This window comes from Acanthopagrus latus, chromosome 22 (genome assembly GCF_904848185.1).
Source record: "Acanthopagrus latus isolate v.2019 chromosome 22, fAcaLat1.1, whole genome shotgun sequence".
In the NCBI taxonomy this organism is placed as follows: domain Eukaryota; kingdom Metazoa; phylum Chordata; class Actinopteri; order Spariformes; family Sparidae; genus Acanthopagrus; species Acanthopagrus latus.
Window position 1 is genome coordinate 105,348 of NC_051060.1, and position 16,516 is coordinate 121,863.

Genomic DNA, 16,516 nt, shown 5'->3' on the forward strand with positions numbered 1-16,516 from the left:
CTAAATGTGCAGATGAAGATACACAAATCCACATCAAAAAGTGTGTGTGTGTGCGTATGTATGCACTACCTTCTCAAACTTGAGCTTGACTGGCTTGGGGTTGGTAGCAGTCACTGCCTCTGCAATCTCATTGCCGATCTTGAACGCCTGCTCTTTGGTGGCTCCCTTCAGTAGAACAAACATGCTGCAAAACACACACAGATAAATGCTGACCATGTGGTGCCACATCTCTCTGCACCTCACCTTCTGCCATCGCATTACTGTTGGTCTTCAAAGCAAGGCATAAAAATTATTAGAGAGAAATTCAGCTGAGAAGGTCTGTGTTCATTCAACATGTCAGAATCCCACTCTGGAATCAGCTGTGCTGTGCCTGAATGCATCCTGTGTAGGTGTGTGTCACCTTTTCATTTCATTTTCGTTGTAAAAAGGTTAGAGCAGACACACAGCAGACATGAGCAGTTCACGCAAGGATGCAGCAGCACTTCATCCAGAGATTCTTAGTCTCTCCTATTTTTTTAGGCAACAAGTGCCCGGTTCTCTGCAATAATAGAGCTGAGAACAATCTGTGGACAGCCACGTACACATCATAGCAACGTTTCACTGTAGTTTTCATGTCTGTATCTGTAGAATATTTAACAGACATGAAGAGACTACACCTATCAGGTGGAGGGACGTTTTTTTTCCTGTGCTCTCTCTATTTTCATTTAACTTCACTGAAAAGAATCATTTTCTTAACAATAATCATCACAAAGGCTTAGTCAATGTAGAAATATATGGCTGGTAGTAGCAGCACTGCAGCAGCAACCTGGCTGTATGGACACATACAAGTGGGTTAGCTGCAGCAGGATATGTGAATTTCGGGACTGATTTCAATGTGAGACACTTGATAGATACAAACACATTTTTTTTTTTGGTTTTCCTGCTGGTGTCATGTATTGATTAATTCATTAGTGAGTAATTAATTAATTCCTGCAGTCTAAAACTTAGACTGATAAACTACAGGACAAAACACTCCAAGTGACTGCTCCAAATGCTTTTAGCCCTTCTGATACAGAGAATCAATACGTGTCAAATATGTGCTCCATTAATATATAAGGGGGCAGTACAGGTGCAACCACAGGCTCTATCCATCCATCCATCCATCATCTGTACATATTCTATGTACGCCGCTTAATCCTCTGCAGGGTCGCGGGGGGGCTGGAGCCTATCCCAGCTGACTTAGGGCGAAGGCAGGGGACACCCTGGACAGGTCGCCAGTCCATCGCAGGGCCCCACAGGCTCTAATCATCACAAAATAATGACACATTGACAGTGCTGCTAGCAGGGGGACAAATTGCAAACAGGAGTCATCAGTGTGTCAGTTGTTGCTTTAGACTTTGTGTAAAACTGTGTAAAATCCAGACATCCTGCAATAATGCCCAAACCAAGACCAGTTAACACTGAACCAAGCAACGGCAGCATTATGCCAGCCCAGTGTGTGGTTTTAGTGTGTCAGTGTTCAAGAAGCAAAGGAAGCAGGACAGTGTCCCATCCTGCTGTCTAATTATTTTAATCACTGTTCTAATACACAAAAGGCTTTACTTGTCGCTGAGGTCACAGCTAACTGTAACAGGGTCTTTGTCAACATGGACGGTGTCATGTTCACATAGATATAGCACCGTACACAAACTAAGAGACCAACTGAGACCTGTTTGAAAAAAAATACAGTACATATCCCAGAAAACGGGTATGGTAACTGAAATGTTAATGAAATGTAATTCATCTTTATTTGTAGAAGAACATAAATGTTGCCCTTTGGATTATAACAGTTATCTTAGAGCTAATTTACATCTGCAGTCCCTTGATTGTTAAACAGAACTAGTGCATTGCCCTAGGAAGTATGCATTCCTATAGAAAAGTGGGGTTAAGAGGTTATGTAGCTTTTTCATGGATGGTCAAATGAGGCTGCGTTTGAAGGTGGGACGTCAGTCATATAATTGGCCATTTTTGACTACTTTTAATTTTACCATTATATTTCACCGTAAAAACTATTTACCTTGCCTTGTTTGGTGTCATCATTTTCAGCACAACCTCACGTGTGACTGTACAGTTATTTTTTCATTTTCACATACTGTATTAACACAATGGACCTAAAATCACAAAAAACATAAAATCCAAGTAGGAAAAAGTTACACAAATATGCCACAAATATGTTTAACGAACCATTTTTATAACTTATAATGCAAATATAAATTGTTGTATGCTAAATTTGTGCATGAGTTTTTGAATTGTACAAAGTTATGTGTACCTATTTACATTTAAATGCAGGCGATGCCTCAGGCTCAGGTCTCTCTCAGCTCTTCCCTGCCTGCTCAACATTCAGACGTCTCCTCATTGTTTCGACTCACAAAACAAAAAACCTACTACACTACGCACTAAACACACTACACCAAACACTACATAACACACTAACTATACACTCCAAACACGCTATATGTCACAAATCTCTCAACTGTCAAAACTTGCTATCTCTGTCTCTCTCACTATTACTGCTGCAGTCACTCTTCTGCCACCGTCCCTGCCACAACTTCCCCTGTCCCTCAGCAACCAAATCACATGGTTTGCCATATAATGTTGTAACTGGTTGGTGTGGTGCCATTTTCCACCAATAGGAACGTGTTTTCTTGCTTGCAAACACTTCCTGCTTGTGGACACTTTCGTGACAAAAGCCCGTTTTTAGGCCCTGATACTACCTCCAGGGACGGATAAGCACCGGAGATCAAAGCGGGACCTTGTTGGAATCAAATCCATTCGAGGAATCAGTGATGATACCCTGTTATACTTCAGGATGGTGAGGCAGACTATGGTGTGAACAGGCTCTGTAAAATGTGCTGTGACTCTGGATTCAAAGATGGGACACTGAAAAAAGTGTTTAAGTGCTTACCTGTCGGTGTCCCCGTACACAACCCGGGCTCCCCATTTCTTTGTGTCATTGACCAGCTTGATGGCTCTCTCCAGGGTCTCTCTGGCTTTGTGAACGATGCTGTCGCCAACCTGGAAACCACAGGTGAGATGTTGATGAACAAACAATGACATACAAGGTTTGAGAAATAACGGACAAATGTCTGCAGAATGTGGAAGAAATTAATATACATGTTAATTTAATCCACACATTAATCCACATACTGTAGACATTTCTTCACGCAAATCTGTGGAGATGTATTTATCGATCCAGATCATTTGTGATTTGCATGAATTCCACAAATGAAATATTCCCCATGAAAATATGTGGTGCATCCATTCCACTTCTCCCAAAGAGCCACAGATGGCTTTAAATATGGCGACACCTGGAATTTGAAAATTTAACAAGCCCAGATCTGCTGACTCATCTTTGTCTGTCTCTCTTACACCATACAGCCCTCACTTTTGGGGGACAAGCTGGAGCTCGCAGGGGTGAACCAACGCCTCACATCCTGGATCCTTGACTACCTCACCAACTGGCCACAGGATGTGAGGCTTCGGGATTATGTGTAGGACACAGTAATCTGCAGTACAGGGGCCGCACAGGGGAGGGTCTTGGCCCCTTTCCTGTTCACCCTGTACAATGCAGACTTCTCCCACCAATCACCCCACAGCCATTTACAAAAGTTCTCTGAAGTCTCTGCTATCATTGGCCTCATCAGGGACAGGGACGACAGAGCCTACAGAGGACTTTGTTGACTGGTGCCAGCAGAATCACCTCCAGCTCAACGCCAGGAAGACCAAAGAGCTGGTGGTGCATTTCCATAGGCAAAACCAACCCTGCACACAGGTGAACATCCAGGGAACAGACATTGAGATGTCGACATCTTACAAGTACCTGGGAGTTCACCTCAACAACTAGACTAGACTGTTCACACTGTAGCAACATATAAGAAAGGTCAGGGCAGACTCCTTATCTCAGGTCCTTTGGAGTGCAGGGGGCACTCCTGACTTCTTTCTGTGACTCTGTGGTGGCATCAGCTATTTTCTGTGGAGAAGTCTGCTTAAAGCAGCAGCATCTCAGCAGCAGCTATGAAGAGAGGTTCCATCCTGGGATCCTCTTGACCCAATTCAGGTGGTGGGAGAAGCTGTCATCGCTGCTGGTGAAGGAGTCCCACCCTCTGCAGGTCACTATCACAGCACTGAAAGAGACGTATCGCAGGTCCTTCCTTCCTGCTGCTGTCAGACTGTACAACCAGCACTGCCCCCACCAGACTTCACTCTGCACTGTGCAATACAACTATACATAACTAATTTCTCATTGTTGGTTTGCACTAACTGGTCATTTTTTAATACCCATATTTATTATTTGTTTATAACAATTCACTACCTTCACTGTTTATAATTACATGTTAATTTTGTACAATATTATGTTTATATGTATATATGAGCCTATTCTATTTCTTACCTTTTGATTATATTGTTTGTTTGTTTTTTTACTATTATAATAGTTTTTTGTAATATAACTGTCCTTTGGCAAATTTCCCCGTTTTTGGGACAATAAAGGAATTCTGATTCTGATTTTTCAGCTGAATATTTTAAGTCCAAGAATGGTAGAACGTATTGGATTGGGGTCTGTGTGGCCCGTCCTCCACCTCATAGTCTCAGTGTGGTAGCAGATTATAACCTTTGATGAGCTTACCTCCACACTGGGCATGCGTCCAGAGTAGTTGGCGGCAGCGTAGCCGAAGGTGACGTTGGCAATGAGCTTAAGTCCAAGCTGTCGGGCATCCAGCAGCTTCATCAGGGCCTTGTCCTGCTTATAGCTCTTCATTGACTGCTTCACCATGATCCGAGTGTTGAGGATTTCCTCCAGCATGCTTGGCAGGACCCCTTTACGCACAGAGGACTGCATACAAACAACAAAAGTCTAAGCAATTGTATGAGTGAGGATACAGCTAAGCAAATGCAGCAATTCTATAAAACGACAACAGAGAACAACAAATGTTGATGTCCAGTGTCACAAAGATTTCATCATTTCCTGCGGAACAGTGCACTCTGAAGTTTAACATATAATACATACTGTATAGAGGTAACATGTACAGATAAGAGTTGTTCTCAAATAAAACTAATATAAAACTTCAGCAACATTAGGTCGGTTGTTGTGCCTTCTAAAACCCTCATTACACATCAGTGTTCACTGTACAGTGACCACGCGTGTGTGTGTGTTATGTATCGAGCCTGTGGGAATGGAGCCAGGGAGTGTGGAGCAATGAATGAATGAATGAAAAGAATGAATGGAGGGAAACGGAGCATGAAGTGGGTCTTCTACAGACATGCAGCTGATGAACCTTAATAAAACTGCACCACAGGATGACTCCAGGACAATGTTAAGTGCTAGGTGAAATCTCATCATAGGGTGCTTTACCTTGACAAAGGCGATGCCGTTGGGTGACACAGTGATGTCATTGCGAAGCTGGTAGAGGAGCTCTGGAGGAACCCGCAGGGAGGTACAGCCAAACTTGAACTCATCAGGCCTGAACCAGGGACACGTGTGTCAACGTCATTCAAGAAAGACATTCTTATCAACTTCAGAGCTAAAACCAAAGTGCTACTGCAGCGTTGGCACTGGTTGTTGATATAATAACACCACCTATGGCAAACTTGGAAAAAAATATCACATATAATCAGGCACATGTATTATAAATCAATTAATCTCCTTATTGTTTGAACTTGTGATTGGGACTCCTCTGATGGGTCACAACAAGATTACTTGGACAGAAAAGAAGAAAAACATTGGTCTACGACAACAAAAATGTTTTATATATTATTTTCCTTTTTTGAATGACCTGATTTTACTATTCCAAGGAAACAATGGCAGAGGATTAGAGTGGAAATCCGTCTTTGGTAGATATCTGCAGCCTGTGACGAGTGGTCACACATACAGTACATGTCCTGTATGGCCCAACTGACTAGGACCTTCATGATTTGATTCTAAATTAAATACTAATCATGACTGGCTTTCAGTTACAATCATCAAATTCTAGCACTGCCTTTAGTGTTGGTGACACCCTCCTCCCAGGTGTGCTGGCCTGCGCTTATACAATGGAAGAAAAAAAATCTATCTTTTGTTGATTATTATTGAATAATGTTAGGCTTGTATTTTTGTTGAACTCTGGAATCTTTACTTTTGGTTAATGTATTTTGAACTTGTCTAACTCTGTAAACGACAATTGCGGCAAAAATCCAAATATTTGTTGATCTTTACAAATACAGATTCAAAAGTCTAAAAAAAAAATAGCAGTTGTAAAAAAAAAAAAATTAAATCAAAACGTGATGAAATCATGAATTTGGAGAATTGAGAAACAAATGTTTCAGCATTCATATGGTTGGCTTTTTTATGCCTGCCCATCAAAAAGGTAATTCATAACAGTAAAGTAACTGCATTATATAAAGTGGTAATAAATGAAACACAAGTACTGGAAAAAAAAACCTGTAGTGAATCTGAGGGACTGCGGTTGTTTTGGATATTCTGAAATTTCCACCCATCCCCAGCTAATTTCTTCTCTCTTACGCTACTGCTCCAGTAATCCCAGTGAAAAAAATATAAACTGTATCCTAACTTGCCGGGGTGTCTCGTCTGAGCTGTGAACAAAATTCAAACTCTCTATGTGCCTGTTTCATTAAAAATAATGAGAGGAAGGAGGCAGCCCTAGAAGGACACTTTCCTGGCAGGCATGCAAGCTAGGCAAGCTGGAGTACACACTGTAGGTGTGTGGGCCTGTCATGTCCTTACGTTCCCTGGCTGTCCACATGGCCGAGGCACGTGGAGTAGCAGTAGTTGTATGCAATGACGATGGAGGGGTAGAGTGACTGAAAGTCCAGTACAATCACTGAGTTACTGTAGAAGCGCGACTCAGGCTCCATCACCAGAGGAATGCACTGCGGTGCCCTCTGCTGGGCTCGCTGCTGAATGCTGGGTGTCACAGGGATGTAGTTCAATGGCTTGGCCACACGTAGCATCATAGACTCAACGCGGTACTGTTGAGACAAAAAGGAAGAACACAATGAATATTTTACCTTAGCTAAGGAGGTTATGTTTTCACCTGTGTTAGTCTGTGGGTTGGTTGTTTTGTCAAAAGGATTACACAAAAACACTTAACAGATTTCCACCAATCTAAGATGACGGACGGGTCTCTGGAAAGACCTCATTCCCTTTTCTCACTTTCTTTGATATTGTGATATGGGACATTTTTCAAGATTTTCATTATTTTCTCTGGGAATAATAATAACAGTAAAGCTTTGTGGTACAAAAATCCAAAACTGAAAAATTAAAAACAAAAAACGTTGACCTGATAATGGAGCTAGGTGAAAATGTAAGGAATCGGGTGTTTGTGTTGGTACCTGTGATCCTCGGGTCAGAACGTGAAAGAACTGAATCCCAAAAACTCTGGCCAGCTCGCTTGTTCTGCCGATAATGTCATGTTGCTGGAGAAGTTGCATGGTGCCGCGCACACGGCTCACATAGTGGTCCACCATCTTCCACCTAACACACACACACACACACACAGTTTCAGGCACTGAGACCTCTACTGATCCAGTGACTTTATGAATGTATGTTTGCATTAAAGTGGAACTTTGAAGATTTTCAATCAGCATTGTAACTATCAATACAATATTGAAAGTGTAGGCATCTGAACAATGGTAACCATCTCTCCATTTTGCCTTCACCCAGACACAGAGAGAGACACAGAGAGAAAGAGGGCACAGTAGATTACACAATAACAGATCCTTTCTCTTTGAGAGCATTCACAGTTAAGCAACAAACTCCCTTTTTCAGACCATAACCAGATCAATATATAGATGAAATAACTAACTGGCCTTGCCCCAGTCCCAGTAAACTACATAACATATCAACTCACTACAGATGGGAGCAAAACAGATTACCTGAATATCTGGAGGCAATGACCAGCCATGGAATCCAAGATCATTTAACTGCTTTCCTGGCCCATATATATCCACACAGTAAAGAAGGAGTAAACGTAGCTATAAAGCACATCAACAGTCACAACAATGGCACAACAATCTAACTTACCCTTCCTAAAAGTAAACCCAAAAAAGTGAAAGCAAGAAAAATTGTGACTCAGAATGCAAAAACATTAGGAAAAAACTAAGACAATTACCCAACCAAAAGATCAGGGATCCAGAAAATCAGGACTTGCGTATTCACTACAGTGACACACTCAAACATTATAAACAAACACTGAGAACTAAAAAAGAGCAGTACCATAAAAACCAGGTCAATTTAACTGAAGAATCAATAAACTTGAACAGTTTCTGGGACCACTGTAAGACCTTAAACAATAATAATAATAATAACAATAATAACAACAATAATAACAACAACAATAATAATGATAATCTAGCCATTCAAGATGGAATTAACTAGATAAAGCACTTCAAAGACTTGTACCTAACAATAAGTAACACACCCGAACGAGACCAAATACAAGAAAAATGTAATCAATTAGAAACAATCATTAAGGACTACCAAAACCCATTAGATTATGAAATTACCGAAAAAGCATTGGACCAAAAATTAAAAACCCTAAAATGTAGGAAAGCCTATGGACCTGACGGCATCCTAAATGAGATGCCTAAACACACAGATTCTAAATTCAAATCCGCCATTCTGAAACTTTTTAATTTAGTACTCAGAGCTGGCTATTTTCCTGAGATATCCTCAGAAAGAAGGACTGATAGGTCCCATATTTAAAAGTGGAGACAAGACAGACCTCCAAAATTACCATAGGATCTGGATAAACTCATGTCTTGGAAAAGTTTTATGTAGTTTACTAAATTTATGAATTGTAGATTTCATTACAGAACATAATTTATCAAGCAAAGGCCAAACTGGATTACTACCTAAATTTAGAACCACAGACCATATACTTACACTGCACACTCTAATTGATAAATATGTGCAAAACACAAAAATAGATGCTTGCTTTGTGGATTTTTAAAAAGCCCTCCATTCAATCTGGCACAACACCCTTTTCTTTAAATTAATTGAAAATGGTATCAGAGGAAAGTATACGATTTGATCAAATCAATGTATACTTACGGAAAATGCTCAGTTAAGATTGGAACAAAGAGAACAGAATCTTTCTTCCAGGAATGTGGAGTAAGACAAGGCTGTAACCTGAGCCCAGTGTTATTCAATATATATCTTAATGAATTGGCAAAACAAATAGAGAATTCCCCTGCGCCTGGACGGAAATTACAAGACACTGAAATAAAATGTCTCCTTTATGCTGATGACCTGGTCCTGTTGTCTCTCATAAGAGAAGGGTTACAGCAACACTCATCACAACTGGAAAAATACTGTCAAACCTGGACCTTGACAGTCAACCAACCCAAAACCAAAGTGCTAATTTTTCAGTAAAGGTCCAGACTACACAGCAACAAAACCAGTTTCACTATAGGAAACAACCCTGTCAACCAAACAAATCATTACACCTCTTAGGACTAAAAATCTCAAACACAGGACATTTTAGCTTGGCTGTGAATGAACTAAAAGACAACGCAAAAAGGACTTTCTATAACATTAAGAAATCAATAAACACTCCACTACCAATTAGAACCTCAAAATAGTCAAATCAATCATCAAACCCATTGCATTATATGGCAGCGAGGTGTGGGGTCCACAAACTCAACAAGACTGGACAAAATGGTACAAAAATCCCACTGAGATCCTGCATGCAGAGTTCTGCAAAAATATCCTCCAGGTGCAGAGAAGAGCTCCCAACTCTGCATGCAGAGCTGAATTAGGCCAATATCCTCTACTGTTAAATATTCAAAAACAAGCCCTAAATTTCTGGAATCATATTAAAACAAGTGACCCACTCTCCTTTTCCTACAAAGCCCTATGCTACCAGGAGTCAAACCCACAAACAAGTCCCCTCTGCCTACTTGCCCTGAGGCTGAGCGAACTATCAACCACTCAGATCATTACACCAAGACCACCTCAGCTTAAGGACACAAGCACTCAGAACACAAGACCCAACCAACTTATGATGAAAGAAAAAGAAATATACATAGGTTATTGGACAGAACTAATAGAATCCCAGAGCAAAATGGAAACGTATGCATCCCTAAACAGACAGTACACTGTGGCAGCCTACCTGACCACAGTGTCTGATACCAAACTGAGAAGAACACTGACTAAGTACAGACTGAGTGAGCACAACCTGGCAGTGGAGGTAGGTCGGCACAGATAGACCTGGCTGCCCAGAAAGGAGAGGTTGTGTTCTTACTGTGACCAGGGAACAGTAGAGACAGAGCTGCACTTCCTAATGCACTGCAAACAATATGAAAGTCTCAGAGACCATAAAAATATTCCCAGATTTTCTCTAAGCGACCTAGAGAGACTTCCAGTCCTACTGGGAGAGAGGGAGGAATGCTGTAGACTGGCAGCAAGATATGTAGTAGCCTGCCATGAGCTCCGTAACTCTGTAAGCCCCCCATCATAAATGGCTAATAATTAAGGTTTAGCAACTAATAATCAATTTGTTATATATATTTATGTCTTATGTTATTTTGTTATTGTTTATTTTGTCTATTCATGTTTATTATTACTGTTATAGATTGTATTACGATGCTTTGGCAACATTGTATTGTATGTAGTCATGCCAATAAAGCCACTTGAATTGAAACTGAAAATTTAATTGAGAGAGAGATAAAAAAAAAAAGAGACACATCACTCCCTCTGTCAGACTGAGTGAGGCCATCTCACCAAACTGTCTGACCTTGTCGGTGCTAATAAACTATGGTCCCAGATTCTGTCACTCCACTGCCTGTTTTGTCAATGACAAATCTGAGTGACTGTTGAGCTGCGATGGACAATGTTCCTGATCAGGAAGTGGTCTCCATATTGTTCCTGTCGTGTGAACAGAGGCTGAAGAAGCTCCACATAACAGATGTGAAGCAGCATCTCATGTTCATCGTCTGTTTCTCTCCTGAAGTGTTCTCACAGACACACTTTAGTGACTGTTCACATTGAAAACATGTTGTGTGTTACCGCCAATGAGCCAAAACCAAGCACCACCAAACTCGCAGTGCACCACCATCATCAGAGTGTTTATTGGTCTGGAGTGCAGCAGCGCATTCTGGTTGTTGTAGGTTTTCTACCTTTTGATTAAAAGGGAGCACCACAGTCCTTTTTCTCTGTTTTCTCTGCTCACATAACAACAAATTATTTAAAAAGATTTTTGCATCTTTCTGCTGCAGACAGACAGTTTTATACAGGACCATCTTTATAGCACTGAAGTGATTCTTTAAAATTTGCTCCAAAGGAAATTGCTTTCCTGTTCATTCACATCTGTTTTTATTCATAGAGGGAGAACAGATTCCAAGCACTGGCCAAGCCACAGGTCCAGCTGATTCAAATAAAAATAGACAGAGAATTTGCTGTGTAGCTTTTATGTCCAAAAAAAAAAAACACAAAAAAAACCAAGAAACTATAATCCTAAAATAATCTATGTTAACATTTCTTGATAGTGATGACGTGTGTTTGGTCTTGGCACAAACCTGTAGAGGCTGGTGTTGTGGTCATACCAGTCAGACAGTGTGCGGGGGCTGTACACAGGGAAGCGCTGGTGGAGTACATGGAAGGCTACGTTCTCAAAAGTGTAGTTGTTCAATGTCACCTGGAGGTAAAAATGGAAAAATATGTTAGACCATTTCCTCAAGGAGGCTCCTCCATGACTTTTACACAATTTCAATTTGTACAACACCCTGACTGTCATAACACTAAATCTGTTATAACTAATGTTTTTGGCTTGTGACCACTGAAAATGAAATATCTACTCATGATCGCTAATCACAGGTTGTGGCTTTGTGTGGACATGAGTTGTGCAGTTTAGTGGGTTTTCTGTTTTGAACTGTGACAGTATCCAGTATTTCACAAGAAATAAATACGTTTTTTTTTTTTTTAAATAAACAGAAATACATGTCTTTTATATCCTTCAATTATTTTCATTTGAGGGTTCCAAGCCCCCAGCAGAGAAGTTTTTTTTATGAGAAAATGCAGAAACAGTTGGCAGAACACATGCCGCAGTAGAGAATGCCAACCTACGACCAAAAACCTCAATGGATATGTGGAGTAAAAGGGGATGTGAAACAAGTAAAAAATACTTTTAGGGAACATGATGGGTGTTTATCTGCAATGAAAAGACTGTATTAGTTATCAAAATGACTATTTTAATGAACTATGACTTTTGGGGGGGACGGAGGGTCATGTTGGGACACCTGCCTCAGTCTTCATCACCCTCCACAGATTGAGAGTGATGCGTCCGATGATGTTGATCTCAGTCATAGTGTCGGCTCCATACTCATCCCTGTCTGCGGCAAAGCGGTTCTCTTTGGAGTCACCTGAGGACATGCACAGAGCCAGACAGACAGCCAATTAAAGAGGAGGGGGGCTGCCAGAGGCTCTGCATCCAGCTACCGCATGCGCTATCATGCACACGTATAAACAGAAAACTGGGCCAGTGCCACACATGCTTACACTTACAGTGCCTACAGTGTGTACGCATAAACGCAGGCACACAGGCTCGCGCGCGCACACACACTCACTCACTCACTCACACTCTCACACACACACACACACACACACACACACACACACACACACACACACACACACACACACACACACACACACACACACACACACACACACACACTTACTTTCTCTTGACCAGGATTTAATGATTAACCCTAACCCTAACCCACAGCCTTTTTCAAATGTGACATCTTAACACCAGTTGGGCTTTACTATGTGAAACATGGCAGATTGACCTCTGCTGTAGCCCTACTTTAAGGGAAACTCAGCAAATAACTTATCATAGACAACTACTAAATATAAACAGGCAAGTTAGGGGCTGTATTTGTTGTACTTACACTTGGCCACATGCATTTCTAAACCTGCCTACAGTGTTTGAGGGGTAGGTAGCCCAGGTGTTGTGACAGCCAGCCTACCTGGCACTCGTGACAGCTGCTGACACAGGTCCACTCCAAGCACTGCAGCCCGCTGGAGGAGGTAGCCCCAAGAATGCATCTGCACCTCATACCCGACTAGGATGTCCGGGTCAAACCTGACAGAACCCCGCCAATGTTAGGACCATGAGTGTATTTTCAGGTTAGCTTTTCATACCAAAATATTGTTTTGAAAATCATATTATTGTCTGTCTAGTTGTGGCTAGTAGTTTTTTCAAGTGTAGATATCAAGTACATTCAATTCAAAATTCTGCTTCAGAAAAGCTCTTGACAATAGGATTTAGAATAACTTGTGGTAGAAGCCACCAACCAGAGTTTTGAAGCCTTAAGCTAGGCAGTGTGGAGCTGCGGAGGATGTCTGACAGGATCTGACAGAGAACCTGAGGACATGCTGTAGTAGCGACTTGTCAGTCACATTGTAGTCACAGTCTTAAGCATCAAGCACATCAAAATGGACGATAAAACCACCACTGTTGCATATATGCAGTAAGCAAAGTGGTGGACACCCACTTGTTTACTGTTCATTCAACCAGAGCAGTGATAACTCCTGCTTGGCTACACACACACCTCCTCATGATGGCGATCAGCTCCTGAAACAGCATCTTCTCATCAGTGGTATATATCACCTGCAGTCCAGAGATGCCTGACCTGACCAGCAGGGGTGCTGTTCCTCTGACACCTGCTTAGGGCATTTCAACAGATTCATTACTGATCAAGCCTGACAACACACACGTACCTGTATAATGTTACATAAAAACAAACATCTAAGAGCAAACATCCTCCTGTTCAGAGGAGAGACGATGAAATCACTTCTTACCTCTCTCACTACTTTGATGGTCTTTGTCCACCACAATGGCACCCGTCACCTGGGTACTCTCCCCTTCTGGCAAGGAAGCATCAGAACTGAGGCAGTAGAATAAGGCACATATGGGGTCAAACTCGGGGTCAGGCTCAAGGTCACGTCGGGTTCTCGCATGGATATCCATGCCCATCAGTGTTAGGTACTGGACCTGAGGGACAGAAAAAAACACTAAGCCTCATCGTTTTTGTGGTAATGGTGTCTGTTCATAAGAAAGCGAAGAAGGCTGAAGCTCATTTTAAGCACAAAGCAATTTTAATCAGGGTGCCTCTACCTATGATTATATTCATTCATATTCCTATAATTATATTCCTTCATCTTGTAGGAGATACTACTTGATAATTAAGGTAATTAATCACTGGCAATTAATAACACACTCAGGAATGAGGCACCACCTCCACTGTTTCATTTATTGGAACAGGCCGGATCGAATTATTCCAACTACATAAGTTGGCTTGGACAGTTAGAGTCTCATATTCTGTATTTAATCTCCTTTCCTGATGTAGTGATTTCTTTACACGGGTCCATTCATTTTCCACATCAAATTAAACTTGCATAGACAAGGACATACGGTTATATGTGTTTATTAACTAAATAATGCAGAGTAAACAATATGAAATAATAATTCAAACGGATGACAACAAATAACAGAAAATGTGAAGACTGTGAGGGTAAAATATTGAGATTAGGTACATTTTGGATGATGGTGAACTTGCAAACAAGTAATTAGTTTAAAAGATTACGTGAGCAAATTTTACACTAACGGAGCCCTATCCGAAATTCTCTTTGAGCTTATAAGATGTACTCAAAGCTGCAGATACCAACTCTGATCTCATATGAATCCAGCTGTATTCAGAGGCTTCAGGCTACTTTGTTTGTAGATAGATGAAGTCTACGGATCCGGTTCCTCTGATCTTTTCTCGCTTGGCTGCGGATTTGCGGCAGCGGTCCAATAGCTGGAGGATGAAGTTGCATTTCATCTCTGGTGATGAAAGTCACAGGCCTAACAGAGTTTTCCATTTGAGTGGGCTGCAGGCGGTCGGTCGTGGCTGTATGTTAATTTCTCTGTTCAGCTGGAGATGTTATCCCAGTTTCTTGAACAGTAAACTACTGCACCGGCTTCTGGATAATGATCAAAGTCTTATCAGAGTCTCTTAGGGTGGTAATTCTTCAGCTTCGGTTCTGAACCGATTTAACTTTCTTGTTTAAAAATAACTGGAGGATGAGACGCTGGCCAGGTGAATCTTCCTTTGTCACTAAATACAAGAATTAGAAAGAGTAACTTCTTCTGAGCCAGCAACATACTTTAACAATATATAAAAGAGGACAAAAAAATTTGATTTGTTTTTGCACGGGCTTTCAAAATAAAAGCACTTGGAAAAGCACTTCAAAGCCCAAGTGAAAAATTCAACAAGTGGTTTAAATATGCAGAGACTGCAAGTCAGAGTATGGAAATTAAAGGTAAAAAATAAAGTTTCAGAGGTTAGACATTCCAAAATTTTAAAGAGAAGAGAGTGAGAACGAATGAAGTATTATCTTTTTAAAGTTTTAGTCTGAAGGCAGAACCGAGGGGCGGGCAGAACCGAGGGGCGTATCTCAGCTCATCTCAAGGAATTAATCTATTACTATCGTTTTGAAAGTTTTAAGATCGCGTTTCACTGTTCATATAAATCCACAAAGGTCATCACAGACAAACTTCGACATGTTATAAAGGACATAACCGAAATCACTATATAGGCAAATAAAATCACTTGTTAGAATATATCAAACACACACAGAGACATATGCAGCATCAGCACTGATGTCTTAAACATATTTTGTATAGTGCTAGCATCATACTTAATTCAAAAATATATGTCGGAGGTACATAAAAGTATGGATAGGCATAATTGTAGGATACATCACTTTAGAAAGTCCTCCGTTAACTATACCAGAAGGTGGTGCTGTGGCTCCACCAAACATTCAGACATTAAACCAGAATTTCTAATTTTGATTAAATTCATGTTAGAACAGTGGGAATTTGCGACCTTATCATGCTGGTTAAGAATATATTACTTTGGAAAAAATGAAATTCCAATTTGATACTCATCCAGTATTAACTCAGGGCTGTTCTGACTCCTGCTGTAGAATGGGAATGCAAATAGCTTTAAACAACAACACTGTAAATTTACACTTTGACAAGAAGAAGCGAATGCCAGATGTTGATTGTTATTTCTGGACAGAGCGACTGCTACATCAAAGAAGGAAGACACAATCCAGTGACCATTCATTCATAATCTACAATCAACAAGGCACTTAATTATGGCATGGCAAAAATCTGAAGGAATCCTGCCTAGAACTTAAATTTTTTGTTGCTGATTGAATTAAGAAGAGTCTAACCAGTCTTTACAGCAAAAATGTGGACATTATTAGCATTTTGTGGAGGTTTCTGGCTCTATCCTGTTGAACTTTGGGCCTAGCAGGCCTGGATAACCATGCCATCCAAAGCTTCTAACCACACCACTGAGGAATATGTCACCATGACTCAAGTACATGAATTGTTGGACCAACAAAAAGACTTTTAGAGGACTTTGCTTGAACAACAGGAAAAAAAGCTTCAAAGTTTGTGTTCAGATCATAGTGGACTCCTAAAACAGGAGGACTGATGATCTGTCAAAG

General features: G+C 40.9%; 1 protein-coding gene across 5 annotated transcripts in view; it reads right to left on the reverse strand.

Moving 5' to 3' along the window:
* Positions 1–16,516, reverse strand: part of rev3l (REV3 like, DNA directed polymerase zeta catalytic subunit) — a 130,100-nt gene that overhangs the window by 11,192 nt on the left and 102,392 nt on the right. For 3 of the 5 annotated variants that reach the window (XM_037087057.1, XM_037087059.1, XM_037087055.1), the window contains 11 exons: positions 13,817–14,009; positions 13,567–13,681; positions 12,982–13,097; positions 12,254–12,372; positions 11,530–11,648; positions 7,345–7,486; positions 6,737–6,981; positions 5,369–5,477; positions 4,643–4,849; positions 2,924–3,033; positions 70–184 (listed from right to left, as the gene is read on the reverse strand). In XM_037087057.1, the coding sequence (XP_036942952.1) occupies positions 70–184; positions 2,924–3,033; positions 4,643–4,849; positions 5,369–5,477; positions 6,737–6,981; positions 7,345–7,486; positions 11,530–11,648; positions 12,254–12,372; positions 12,982–13,097; positions 13,567–13,681; positions 13,817–14,009 (1,590 nt within the window). The remainder of the gene's footprint in view (positions 1–69; positions 185–2,923; positions 3,034–4,642; positions 4,850–5,368; positions 5,478–6,736; positions 6,982–7,344; positions 7,487–11,529; positions 11,649–12,253; positions 12,373–12,981; positions 13,098–13,566; positions 13,682–13,816; positions 14,010–16,516) is intronic. The other 2 variants (XM_037087058.1, XM_037087056.1) reach the window with 1 other exon arrangement.